Raw genomic sequence first — 14,661 nt, forward strand, 5'->3', positions numbered from 1 at the left:
CTTCTCAAAAAAATAATTACAAGTTTGTATATGCAGTTGCTTAGGAATTAACCCTCGCGTCGCGTGGGGTAATTTCATTCACACTTTTTCCGGCGTTTTATTCTCTCTACGTCCAATTTTTTGGGTGTGTTAAGTCTCTAAATTCTTGTGTGAAGAGTTAGTTGCCTCTATGGTTTTTATTCTTGCTTTTCAGTTGGATTTGAGGATTTTAATTTAACACATACACTCCGACTATTTCCTTTCCTCCGTGGATTCAAGGCTGCCCTTTCCCTTTTGTTTCTCTGCAAAATATATTGCGAATTCGAGCCGGGAGTGTACAATTGATCTCCACGTCCAATTTATTCAATTTCTTCTTGCAATCTCAACAACTGACTTTTTGACTGTACCTTGTTGTCTAATGGCATCATTAGCCCGGCCCGATTTCAGGCCCCAAGTCCCTTCACGTCATTATTTCCTCAAATTTGAGTCTCAGATCCCAACTGCTCTAACCATGCAGGCCACAATCAGAGTCGCAACTAATATTTGACACTATTCACAAATTCAACCTATTTGACTCGTAAATGCAATACGTTGAACAATTCAAACCGAAAAAATAAATTGTTTATTCAAAAAAAGAAATTACAAATCCTAGAAAAAAAACAAATGCAAAAAAACTAAAAATTATAACATAAAAAATAAAAAAAAACTAAAAATTAAAACATAAAAAAATGCAAAAAAATGCAAAAAAGTAAAAATTAGAAAATTGGATCCGCAGCCCCTCTTCTTCATCTTCCTCCCTCTTCTTCCTCTTCCCTTACCTCTTCTACCTCTTCCAAATGCAAAAGAAATCAGAAAATTGGGCTCCGTCACCCATCTCCCTCTCCTGCTTCTCCCTCTTCTTCCTCTTCCTCCCTCTTCTTCCTCTTCCAATTTTTGGCAAAAATTGCAGCTCCGTCAAGGCCCCGAACCATCCAACGCGAGCCCGGGCCGGACCCCGGGACCGGCCCAGGCCGCAAATCCTCCCCCTCCAACGCGCGTCTCGGGCCGGGACTCGCGATTTGCGGCCAGGCCCCTTGCGTTAATGATGCTCTAAATTTGCAGATTTGGGTTGGTAAGTTTTACTTTGTGCCGTAATTAATTGGGAAGTTTTAAATTTAATCGAATCTCTAATTTCGTGATTATTAGAATTTAATTCAAGTACAGAAAAATAGCAAAGCATCACCGCTGAGCAAAAAAAATGAAGAGTTGCAAAATACTTTATCAGAATAGCAACAACGAAATCAAGTATACTATAAACCGCAGCTAGCTCCTTAATTCAATTCTCACGGATTTACCATTTCCTTTCCTCCTTTTGCAAATTGCGACAATTTTCAAGTCAATGCGGATGAAGATCAGAGCTGCGGCGGAGGGAATTCATTGTCCTACTACAATGAAGTTGCAGATTAATTATTCAGTGTAATTTTTATCTTAATATTAACTTATTATTAAATTAATCAGGTCAAAATTCAATTAATATTCATTGACCGTTAAATTTAACTATTTCCGTCCAATTCAGACTAAATGTGACTCGTTTTTATTTGTGAGAGACCGAATAGTTCAAAAGATAATGTTTTTGACCAAAATTATAAAATCTCCATATATTTAAAACCTATAACCAAAAGGGCCTTTCGTCCAAAAAATATAATCGGCATCCACTTATGCCTTGTATCAAACAATAGTAGAGCAACTCTTTTCTCGGTCAAAATCTGAATGATTTTCTTGGCACTCCTTTTCCACTCATTGTTATCAAACATACCCAGGAGCACAATTTACTAGCACCCAATTTAGATGAATTAAAGATATAATAATGAGAAACGAGAAGAAAGATAGCAACATCAACATTTTACGTAGAAAACACTCTTCAACATGAACAGGTAAGATCACGAGACTCATCGATCTACAAATCCATTATCACCGAGGAGATAATACTATCAAGAAGTTTACCATATTTGTCCTTAACAATACAATGAATGTATTAGATAATCAGCACAATTCTAAAATAGATTAAATTATGCTTTTGGTCTGCCATTAAATATCACAAGTTGACCTAGCTTGAGTTTTTAACAATGTAAAGGAAATGTGGGGAAAAAGTTAATGAAATATGAGTCATACTTTTATATCCCTTCGTCTCACAATAAGGGTCGTATTTTGTCATTTTCGTCCATCCCACAATAAGAGCTATATTTCATTTTTACCATAAATGATAAGTAGACCACACATTCCACCAACTTATTCAACTCATATTTTATTATAAAACTAATATATATAAATGGGACTTGCATTCCACTAACTTATTATAACCCACTTTTTATTATATTTCTTAATATTCGTGTCCACAAAACATAACTTTTATCGTGGGACAGAGGGAGTAGTATATTAGAATACTTTAGTTAGAAAAATTAGGGTTGACAAATCGTGCGTGTTGTGTCGTTATAGTGTTGACACGATAACGACACGACACGATAATAACAAACACGAACACGACCCGTTAAGAAAACTTCAAACACGAACACGACCCGCTATCCTCAGACACGAACACGACACAAACTCATTAACGACACGAACCACTTCGGGTCAACACGGCACGATAACAACACATATATGACACGGCACAATAACGACATTATAATAATACGACCTGATAACACGATAAGAACCTGATAACAACATATGATTAAAAACTTAAAATCTAAGTACACAATCTAATTTAAAATCCAGCAAACAACAAAGAAAAAATCCATCATTCCACACACACGAAACGAACACGGCACGACACGAATCTGAACCTAATTTAAAATTAAAATAAAAAAATAATATTATAATATATTAATATTATTTCTTAAACGTGTAATACGAACACGACACGAAATTTTGGTGTCGTTATCGTGTCGACACGATAAGGACACAAACCCAATAAGCTTTGACACATACTCATTATATTCGTATGGGTTCGTGTCATGCCAAAAATTGTCAGTCCTAAGAAAAATATATGTAGATATATATTTGGAATATCATAAGAAAAATACTTGGGAGATATATATTTGAAGGCTAGTTAATAGATAGTGAGTATAAGGGTATCCACTATGGGGAGCCCGCGGCTATAGCCGCGGGTTGGGGCGGAGGGCGGGCGGGCTATAGTGGAGAAATTGCGGGCGGACACTGAAATGGGGGCGGTAAGGGGCGGACGGGCTTCATCCGACTCCGGGGCGAGGACGCGGCGAAATGGGGGCGGACGCGGCTATAGACGCGGCGCCTATAGTGGCGGCACCGACCGCCGCTGCTATAGCCGATTTTAATTTTTTTTTTTACATTTCAATTTTAAATTTAATTTTAATTTTAATTTTAATTTTAATTTTAATTCTACTTCGTATAGTCGTGTTCTTCTAATTACGTATAGCCCGATAAAATTTATTCATAATTACTTGAAACATTATAAAATGAAAGTTGATTATAAAATTTGGGGCTATTGGAAGTGTCCACTATAGTGGCGGACACAAAATTTTGGGGCTATGGACAACAAACTGGGCTGGGGCGGGGCGGACACTCGTCTTCGTTCGCCGGCGGCTGTTGAATAAACAATAGGATTGGCGTCAGCTGTTGAATAAATTGATGATTTCAAATCTAATCAATACAGTCATCGTCGTTCTCCTTGAATAATTAATTATTTAATCAAGATTTCCGTCAATGTAGTTTGCAGTTAGTAAGTAGAATAAAGACACTCTTCCCTTCTCGTATAAATTCATGATCGATTTCAATTGACTAAATCATGGCTCTCTCACTCTTGATCGCAATAATCGTATCGATTCTGGCATGGTCCCATTTCCGCCGCCGCCGCCGGAACCTTCCACCGGGGCCATACCCGTTTCCGATCATCGGAAACATCCTCCAACTCGGCCGTAACCCCCACAAGTCCCTCACCCACCTCTCCAAAACCTACGGCCCTCTGATGTCTCTCAAGCTCGGAAGCATCCACACCGTCGTCGTATCGTCGCCAGATTCCGCCAGACTGGTGCTGCAAGAGCACGACCAAGCCTTCTCCGGCCGCACCATCCCCGCCGCCGCCGAAGCCCACGGCTTCGACGAGATTTCAATCGGGCTCATACCGGTGGGAGAGAGGTGGAGAAAACTGAGGAAACTGTGCAAAGAGCAGATGTTCTCGGCGCGGCGCCTCGACGGAGGCGCGGGAGTCCGGCGCGAGAAGGTCGGGAGGCTGGTGGACTACTTGCGCGAGTGCAGCGCGAGGGGTCGAGCGGTGGACTTGGGGCAGGCGGCGTTTGTGACGTCGTTTAATCTTCTGAGCGCCACGTTTTTCTCGGTGGATTTGATTGAGTTTGAATCCGATGCGACGCAGCAGCTGAAGGAGACGATCGAGGGCGTGACCAAGATTTTGGGGACTCCGAATGTGGCCGACTTTTTTCCGATTCTGAAGCGGTTGGATCCGCAGAGGATCAAGAAGCGGTCGGAGTTTTACTTTGGGAGATTGCTTGGTGTGTTGGGAGGGATAATTGATGGGAGGATGGAATCGAGATCTATGGAGACAAAGAATGATTTGCTGGCTGCGCTTCTTCATCTCATGGACGGATCTGAGTATGACTTGACCTACAAGGACATTCAACATTTGTTTCTGGTGACACCTCCCTCTCTTCACCCCACATCTTTCGTCATTAAATATCTTATTTTTTCTTTTTTTTTCTTATGTCAAAAAATATTTATATCACTTTTATTATATTTAGTAAGCAACCCTACATTCTACAAATTCAGTATGCTACATATTCGATTAACTTTTTCTAAGCACTGCATTTTATAAAGTGAGACATTTTTTTAAAACTCGTGTCAGTTATATATGGACTTTTGATGGCCTTTGGTCTGGTTTGAAAAATAGTTCAATTATTAGAGTTCATACCTATGAGTCCTGTCTAGGCCTTCTTCATTTTGGTAATGGACCAGCCCATACCGAGTATGGCTTGAACGGGCTTAGTTGACAACTCTAATTACAATATAGTTACACAAGTTTTGAAAAAAAAATCCTGAAACGGCAATGCATTTATTTGAAAAATATGGTGTTATCACTTATTCAATTAGTTTGACAATGGCGTAGGAGATGTTACTAAAGGTATTTTAATAATTGTGGTTAATTTCAAATTCTGTCTCTACATATATTAGGACTTATTCGTGGGAGGATCAGACTCGACTCAATGCATAGTTGAATGGGCAATGACAGAATTGTTAGCTAATCCGGAGAAAATGAGTAATGCAAAGAATGAGCTGAGAAGTGTGATTGGAGAAAAGAATCAAGTTGAAGAATCGGACATATCAAGACTCCCATACCTGCAAGCACTGATCAAAGAGACCTTGCGGCTACACATTCCCGGTCCGTTTCTGGTTCCTCGACGGGCGGTTCGTGAGGTCGAGATTGGGGGTTACGTAATTCCTCAGCACTCCCAAATATTCGTCAACGCTTGGGCTATAGGCAGAGATTCGAGCATCTGGCCCAACCCTACTTCTTTCGAGCCTAAAAGATTCTTAAACAACAATATAGGGTTCAAGGGCCAAGATTTCGAGCTTATTCCATTTGGGTCGGGGAGAAGAATGTGCCCGGGTTTGCCTCTGGCCGATAGAATGTTGTCTCTAATGTTGGGCTCTATGCTTCACAACTTTGAATGGGTAATGGAAGGAGGGGTGAGACCTGACACCACGGAGGAGTTCGGAATGGCATTGCATAAGGCAGTTCCTCTCAAGGCCATTCCACTTTATTGTTTTTGAAATTTGGAGCCCTTTTTTTTCTATTTAGCTTGTCTGCCAATAAGAGACCAATAAAAGACTCAATTCACTTTTACTATAATGGTAGGTCTCACCTTCAATTAACCATTGTCACTTACATTCTATTATGGAATTAATATAGAGTATAAAAAATGTGGTTCACATTTCTCGATTTTATTCTACTCACTTTTCTTTATAGTATTTCTTAAACTACGCACCAAACTCAAATGGGACTATTATACGCGGAAGAATGGAGTATAAATCCACATGCAATTTGCCAAAATGAGATAACAATTGAATAAAATTGTACTCCATACGTCTCACTTTAGGAGTCCCGGTTAACTATATTTGAGTGTCCCACTTTAGGAGTCCCAGTTGAAATATTGCATAAATGGTAATAGGCACAAATTCCACTAACCATTTTCCACTCACATTTTATTACTATAAAACTAATATATAAAAGTAGGACTCACATTCTACTATTTTTTTTCACCAACTTTCATTTACATTTCTTAAAATTTGCGCCGAATTCAAATGACTCCTAAAATGAGACGGGGGGAGTAGTAGATATAAAATTCTTTTCCAATGCTTGAGTTAATAAAGAGTTCAAGGAGGATGAACCTATGCTAATACACTACAATAATATATATTTTTTATTCAGAATAGATATATAACTAAATTATGCTCCAACAAATCCATGAATAGTGAAGGGAATAGACTAATAAGAGATGAGGTTGCAGATGGCCTAAGAGCATCCATAACTGTGCCCACTAGTATCTAGGTCTTGTCTCGCCGGGACGAGACGCCTGCGAGATACCATTGCAAGTGTGTCTCGTCTCAAGGAGTTTTGCGAGGGGAGATGCATTATTCGAGAAAGTGCACCACCTCCCCGTCCCCACATGGTGCGCTTTCGTTGGGCTCTATGCTTCACAATTTTGAATGGGAAATGGAATGAGGGGTGAGTCCTGACACCACCGAGGAGTTCGGAATGGCATTGCACAATGCGATTCGCCTCAAGGCCATTCCACTTTGTTGTTTCTGAAATTGGACCTCTTTTTTTTTTACTTGAAATTGGGATGAGATATTGGTTTGTTGCATCTCCATCTTTACAATAATAAAATTTGTTTCGGTGTGGTTATAATTTGATGAAGATCCAATTTAGTTTATTAGATTTAAGGAGGTTGGATGGTGCATCTTCCTCAACCAAAAAAATTGATGTACTCTCTTCGTCCGTTATTAGGAGTCCCGTTTTTCTATTTTAGCTTGTTCGCCAATAAGAGACCCAATTCACTTTACTATAATGGTAGGTCTCACATTCAACAAACTATTTTCAACTCACATTTTATTATACAATTAATATGGAGTATAAAAATGTGGTTCACCTTCTATTATCTTTTCTTTTTATTTCTTAAAGTACACACCAAACTCAAATATGATAATTACACGCGGAAGAATAGAGTATAGATCCACATGCAGTTTGCCAAAATGAGATAGCAATTGAATAAAATTGTAGTAGTCGATCCGATTCATGAAATATGGACTTGATTGATTGGAAATTTACGTGGAAATATTTGAAACAAGAGCAACAATATACTACAAGGATCATTCAATTTTTACTAGTATAGGGATGAACTAGTAGTAATATTGTATAAAATTCTCGTTAAATAATTGTGTGAATAAAGAGTTCAAGGATCATTCAATTTTTACTACTATAGGGATGAACTAGATGGATGAACCTAGACTAATATATATTTTTGTTCAGAATAGATAAATAACTAAATTATGCTCCAACAAACCTATGAATAGTGAAAGGAAGAAATGGATAAGAGGATGGGGTTACGAATGGCCTAAGAGCTTCCGTAACTGTGCCCACTAGTGTCTCGTCGAGACGAGACCCCGTCGAGACACCATTGCAAGTGTCTCGTCTCAAGGGGTTTCGAGAGGGGAGATGGATTTTTCGAGAAAGCGTGCCACCTCCCTTCCCCATGTGGCGCGCTTTCGTTGAGCATCGTTGACAACTTTCAATATTAATTTTTAAAAAATCGAATAAATTTAGCATTTAATAAAAAAATTCCACTTTTCCAAATATCAATGTTTTTACTGATTATTTTTTTTAAAAAAATCATCTTTTTAACTTCCAACTTATCCTAAAATCATCTATAAATAACCCATTTATCATATAGTAATTTTTTCCGACTCAAAACACTCTATTATTTTATCTCACTCATATTTCTGTCCAAATTATCATTTTCAATTGTGCTAATATGGTCGGCCAACCTGGATGGAATTTGTGAGCCTCAACTCAACGACAACAACGTGTTGTCGCCTGATTATGACTTCGAGTACCCAAGACTCAGCAACGCCCTACTGCTAGAGGCCACAGACTCCAACTAAGGACGTTTACTGACCTTACATGTCGCACATGCCCAACATGCACTACGAGGCGATACCCCGCGGGTTGTCGCAATCGTTGTCCCAAATCTAGGAAGATAACGACCAAAATCCCAAAGAATATTCAGAATCCGAAATTCGGCGGCCAATTTGAGAAATTGTTTGAAGTGTGGATCGCCACGACGGAGGATCCGATCGTGGGAACCAACAAAACCGGAATGGTTTTTGGGTGAGGGTGACTAAAACCTACAATAACGTGCAGCCTGCAAGAATTCCCCTCTAGGTTGAAGATGCTTCAGAGTCATTTCGACCAAGTGAGTACATATTTAAAGTTTCTCCACCATCGACAGGATTGAAGAAAGGCGGCTCAAAACGGTGTCATTATGAGACCGGTTATGATGATCTAATAACAAGACACCAGTTCAAATTTCGGATTTAAATTATATACTTTTTTATTTTTGAAATTTATATCTTAATTTTTTTAATGAATATTTTTTAATTAATTGTATTTGTAAATTAAAGAAATGATTTAATGGGATACACAAAAAGTTAAAATAAGAAATACTACTAAATTAACATATGAATAGTCGCAGATGTTATGTTTTGAATTAGTGAAGGAGTAAAGTGCAATGTAACGCCAGTGCAATGTAACGCCAGCCCATGAGTAGTGTAGTTAGAGAATACACAACGGTAAGCACATGCTCGTCCGTCCGTCCGTACCAACGGCGTGGAGGAGCTGTCCGCCTCTGCACTCTTGCCGCTGGCACGGCGCTGCTCGATGCATCGAGCACGTCCGTGCCAGCGAGCAGGCGACGTGGCAGCGTGTGATAGGCCAACGGCATATCCGTTGGAAAATCATTTTTTTATGTTCTTTAAAAAAGTGAAAACAATACCAAAAAATAAAAAAAATTCCCAATCCCAAAAAAATGGTCGATTTTTTGCCCGTATTTCTGTATTTTTTTTATTTTTTCCCCCCAAAATCATCTATAAATACACACATTCATCATCCATTTTTCACATCAAATCATCTCTCATTCACCTCTTATTCATATTTTTCATACAACTTAATATCTACACCTTCATCTCTCACTCAAAACCTCAAATAGATTTCACCCATCTCATTGCGGAAGCGGAAGCGGAGCGCGAAGAATAAGAATACTACGAATAACATCGTGCCGCTTATGAAGCATATGTCGCAACGAATACCCCCGCCCATCCTCCTCAACCAACTAGATCAACTCGCCGCTACATCCATCGTGACCGGGAGGGAGCCCATGAAAGGCTCGTTGCCGACCCGCCGCGGTTTCTGGAAGATTACGTTAGGCGTCGTTTTCGCATGTCAAAGCACTTGTTTATGCGTATTGTCAACACATTGTCCGTCCGTGTTGAATTCTTCCAAACAGATCCAGATGCAGCCGGTCGGCAAAGTCTCTCGGCGTTGCAGAAGTGTACGTGTGCCATCCGACAACTCGCTACATGGCAAACGGCCGACATCTTCGACGAGTATTTGCATGTCGGTGAGTCCACTGGAATCCTTTGTCTTAAAAATTTTTGCGAGGGCGTTCGTACAGCTTTCGGTGATGAATTCCTTCGGGCACCCACCACAGAAGATTGCCAACGGTTGCTTCGTCTTCACGAAACAGTCCATTGCTTTCCCGGTATGCTTGGCAGCATTGACTACATGCATTGGAGGTGTAAGAATTGCCCAACTGCTTGGAGGGAGCAACACTTAAGCGGCCACAAAGGCGGCTGCCCAACACTTATCCTTGAAGTTGTCGCCGACTACCGCTTATGGATTTGGCATGCATATTTCGATGTTGTTGGATCCAACAACGACTTGAACGTGCTCTATTCTTCACCCATCTTCAATGATGTGTTGAATGGTGTAGCACCGGCGATCGATTTCACCGTCAACGAAAATGTATACCACATGGGTTACTATCTCGCCGATGGTATCTACCCAAGGTGGTCGACTTTCGTGAAGACGCTCAGCAACCCGCAAGACCCGAGACAGGTTCTTTTTACGCAGCGTCAAGAGTCCGCATGGAAAGACGTCGAAAGAGCCTTTGGGGTCCTTCAAGCCCGATTCAACATTGTGAAGGCTCCGTCTTGGCTGTAGTACATGAAAAATATCGCCAATATCATGTACACGTGTATTATCTTACACAATGACACACTTGGATTTTACATGGTTTTAGAGGGTGGTTTTGTATGAATTTGATCATATTTCATCTATTATTAGGCGTGTTTACATCTACTTCTGTATTATGTTGGTATATTGACCATTTTGTTAAGAATGTGTAGAAAAAGGTGCAAAATAGGTGGATGTGCAGCAGTCTTGGCTTGAGACAATTTTACTGAAGATTTTGAAGTCCAATCAACCCCCAATGCACATCATTCTCTCCGTCTTCGAAAGAGCTTCGCGTAAGTACCTCACACGCCCCAATCGGACTTTGGAGGAGAGAGATATGGTCGTTTTACGAACACCGCGCTGTCCAGAAAATCTCACGCGGCAGGGTGAATTATTACCATGTAAATCCACCCGGCCGGGTGTATCAAATGGAGCAGAATCTGGTCGAAAATCATCACCCGGCCGGGTGAATTTTACCCTTTATAATTCCACCCGGCCGGGTACGTTGTTTTGACGTATTTTTATGCCAAAAACGCGATTTTTGAAGGGGATTAAGAGGAGAAGAAGCCTAGGGTTCATTACACACCACACCTAACGCCTCCTACACTCACACACCACCCCAAGCACACCTTTGAGAGAGAAAATTGAAGATTGAAGACTTCCAATCGGGAGATTGAAGTCACCTATCCATCGATTGATCTCACAGGAGTCTTACTATCTTTACTTCATGTATTTGTTGAATTCATTTGTTTTGAACATGGTTTTCTCTATAAACATGAGTAGCTAAACATCTCTTGTAGAATTCTTGGTGATGATGCACTGATTTCATAGTTTTTATCCGATTGATTTTGTTCTTGCCTTGCTCTTGTAGTTATTTGATTATTCTTGGGTTTATTCCTTTCAATTGCTTGATCACCACTTGATTGTGTAGGATTAATTAGATTAATCGGGAGATGAAATAATTAATCCGGAAAGAAGAATAATTCACACCTTAATACAATAGAACTCGGGAGAGTTGAGGTTTTGAGTGAGGTCATTGACCTAATCGAGCTTTTGGGAGTTAGGAGTTTAGGATTAGAAGGGGACTTCGATCCTAGCACCTAATCCACAGGTTTCTCACCTCGGGAGGGGTTTAATCTATAATTGTGGTCGGCTTAGTAACTCTAGAGACACCAAAAGGTAAAGCGAATTGACTGGATAAGAGCTTGGAATTGTGCATCGGATCCTTGAGTTCTGCAATTTTCTCCATATTATCTTTTCACATCCTTTTTACACCGTGTTTCCTTGTTCTTAATTGTTACTTGCTTACTATATGCTTTTATTAGTTGTTAGAACAAGCCAATCTTTTCTTGATTGTCTAGATAGTAGTTGATTTTTGTTCGTGGTAGTTAAGTGATACAAAATTGTCTCTGTGGGATACGATACTCTTGCTTACTAATTGCTACACTAGCCCCGTACACTTGCGGGTATCACTTGTGTTAAAATAAGTTGAGTCACACAACATGATTATAACCGACGAAGGACCGAGGGCGGCTAGCTTTTACGACGATGATGAAGCCGGAAGCTCAAGCGCGAGGTGTCCCCCACGCCGAGGTGTGCATACGACGGTGGGTGAGAGGATCGAAACAAGACACACAATGCGCGATACCCGAACCCACGTTGAGCTACAATAAGACCTAATCAAACACATGTGGGCGAAATTCGGCCAAGAGTAGTGGGTTTTTAATTTTATGAATTTAATTATGTAATTTTAAATTTTTAGGATTTTAATTATGTAATTTTAAATTTTAGGATTTTAATTCTGTAATTTTAAATTTTTAATGTATTTTGTAATATTATTCCGGGTATGTTTAATGAATTTTAATTTTGTGGAAATGTTTTTATTTAAATTGAATAATGGAATGGTGAGCATCCACAACCGTGCTCTTGCCAACAAGCACGATTGTGGGCACGGCCCCACTTTTTCTGCCTGCTCTTAGGCAAGAGCACAACACCCACATTCGTGCTCTTCCGCAAGGACGAGCACAAGGGTCTCACCATTCCATTATTCAATTTAAATAAAAACATTTCCATAAAATTAAAATACATTAAAAATACCCGGAATAATATTACAAATTACATTAAAAATTTAAAATTACATATGTAAAATCCTAAAAATTTTAAATTACATAATTAAAATCCTAAAAATAAAAAATTACATAATTAAATTCCTAATCAATAAAAAATACATAATTCAACTCCTAAAATCAAAAAAACTACTACTCGTGGCCGAATTTCATCCAAATGTGTTTGATTAGGTCTTCTTGTAGCTCAACGTGGGTTCGGGTATCGCGCATTGTGTGCCTTGTTTCGATCCTCTCACCCACCATCGTATGCACACCTCGGCGTGGGGAAGACCTCGCTCTTGAGCTTCCATCTTCATCATCGTCATAAAAGCTAGCCGCCATCGGTCCTTCGTAGGCTATAATCATGTTGTGTAAGATAATACACTTGTACATGATGTCGGCGATATTTTTCACGTACCACAGCCGAGACGGGGCCTTCACAATATTGAATCGGGCTTGAAGGACCCCAAAGGCTCTTTCGACGTCTTTCCGCGCGGACTCTTGACGCTGCGCAAAAAGAACCCGTCTCGGGTCATGCGGGTTGCTGAGCGTCTTCACGAAAGTCGACCACCTTAGGTAGATACCATCGGCGAGATAGTAACCCATGTGGTATACATTTCCGTTGACGGTGAAGTCGATCGTCGGTGCTACACCATTCAACACATCATTGAAGAGGGGTGAAGAATAGAGCACGTTAGAGTCATTGTTGGATTCGGCAACACCGAAATATGCATGCCAAATCCATAGGCGGTAGTCGGCGACCGCTTCAAGGATAAGTGTTGGGCCGCCACCTTTGTGGCCGCTTAAGTGTTGCCCCCTCCAAGCAGTTGGCCAATTCTTCCACCTCCAATGCATGGAGTCAATGCTGCCAAGTATACCGGGAAAGCCATGGACTGTTTCGTGAAGACGAAGCAACCGTTGTCAATCAACGGTGGTGGGTGCCCAAAGGAATTCATCATCGAAAGTTGTGCGAACGCCCTCGCAAAAAAATTTAAGATAAAGGATTCCAGTGGACTCACCGACATGCAAATACTCGTCGAAGATGTCAGCCGTTTGCCCAGTAGCGAGTTGTCGGATGACACACGTACACTTATGCAATGCCGAGACACTTTGCCGACCGGCTGCATCTGGACCTGTTTGGAAGAATTCAACACGGGCGGACAATATGTTGACAATACGCATAAACAAGCGCTTTGACATTCAAAAACGACGCCTAAAGTAATCTTCTGGAAACCGCGGCGGGTCGGCAATATAGTCGGCAACGAACCTTTCGTGGGCTCCCTCCCGGTCACGATGGATGTAGCGGCGAGTTGATCTAGTTGGCTGAGGAGGATGGGAGAGGGTATTCGCTGCGACATATGCTTCATAAGCGGCACGATGTTGTTCATAGTATTCTTGTTCTTCGCACTCCGCTTCCGCAATGAGATGGGTGAAATCCATTTGAGGTTTTGAGTGAGAGATGAAGGTGTAGATATTAAGTTGTATGAAAAATATGAATGAGAGATGATTTGATATGAAAAATGGATGATGAATGTGTGTATTTATAGATGATTTTGGTGGAAAAAAATAAAAAAATACAGAAAACGGGCAAAAAAACGACCATTTTTTTGGGATTGGGTAAATATTTTTTTTTATTTTTTGGTATTAATTTCGATTTTTAAAAAAATGATTTTCCAACGGATATGTTGTTGGCCAATCACACGCTGCCACGTCGCCAGCGGCGGACAGCTCCCCCGCGTCGGATGGACGAACAAGCACATGCTATCCGTTGTGGATGCTCTTATTATTGTGGCTAAGAGCATCCACAGTGGGACAGATGTCCCGGTTGACATCCCAACGGACTTCCTAAAAATATATCTTGCCACATCATAAGGGCATCCCACTGCACTGCCACGTCATAAGGACATCCCACTGCACAATGGCGGACATCCCCAAGGACATCCTGACGGACATCCACAATAATAAAGATTCACAAATTCACCAAATTAAACAATTTAGGGAATTAAAATTTTGACACAAATACAGAGAAAATGCAACCACTTTATTTAAAATAAAAAAAACATACATAATTATTTTTAAAAAATACATAGTTAAAAAAATAACCTCAAGCTTCTACAAATGCGGCCCCCGTCCACTCCTCGTCGTCCCCGCCGCCAGTCCTGTCGTCCCCGCCGCCAGTCCCGTCGTGCCCGTGGCCTGTCCCGGCGTCACTCACGGGTAGTGATGGCATCCTCAAATCGCGCCGCATACTGTCGA

At 40.6% G+C, this 14,661-nt stretch overlaps 1 protein-coding gene and 1 long non-coding RNA gene across 2 annotated transcripts; both read left to right on the top strand.

Moving 5' to 3' along the window:
* Positions 1–755: 755 nt before the first annotated feature.
* Positions 756–1,492, top strand: LOC121788349. Its single transcript, XR_006047719.1, has 2 exons — positions 756–1,090; positions 1,355–1,492. It is a non-coding gene; the product is annotated as an uncharacterized LOC121788349 (long non-coding RNA).
* A 2,117-nt stretch (positions 1,493–3,609) lies between these two features.
* LOC121788348 (ferruginol synthase-like) lies at positions 3,610–5,857 on the top strand. The gene is made up of 2 exons (XM_042187054.1): positions 3,610–4,645; positions 5,182–5,857. The coding sequence occupies exons 1-2, from the start codon at positions 3,785–3,787 to the stop codon at positions 5,779–5,781; spliced, it is 1,461 nt and encodes a 486-aa protein (XP_042042988.1). The 5' UTR covers positions 3,610–3,784; the 3' UTR covers positions 5,782–5,857.
* Positions 5,858–14,661: the final 8,804 nt, after the last annotated feature.

Source organism: Salvia splendens, unplaced genomic scaffold (assembly GCF_004379255.2).
Source record: "Salvia splendens isolate huo1 unplaced genomic scaffold, SspV2 ctg1019, whole genome shotgun sequence".
Lineage (NCBI taxonomy): Eukaryota > Viridiplantae > Streptophyta > Magnoliopsida > Lamiales > Lamiaceae > Salvia > Salvia splendens.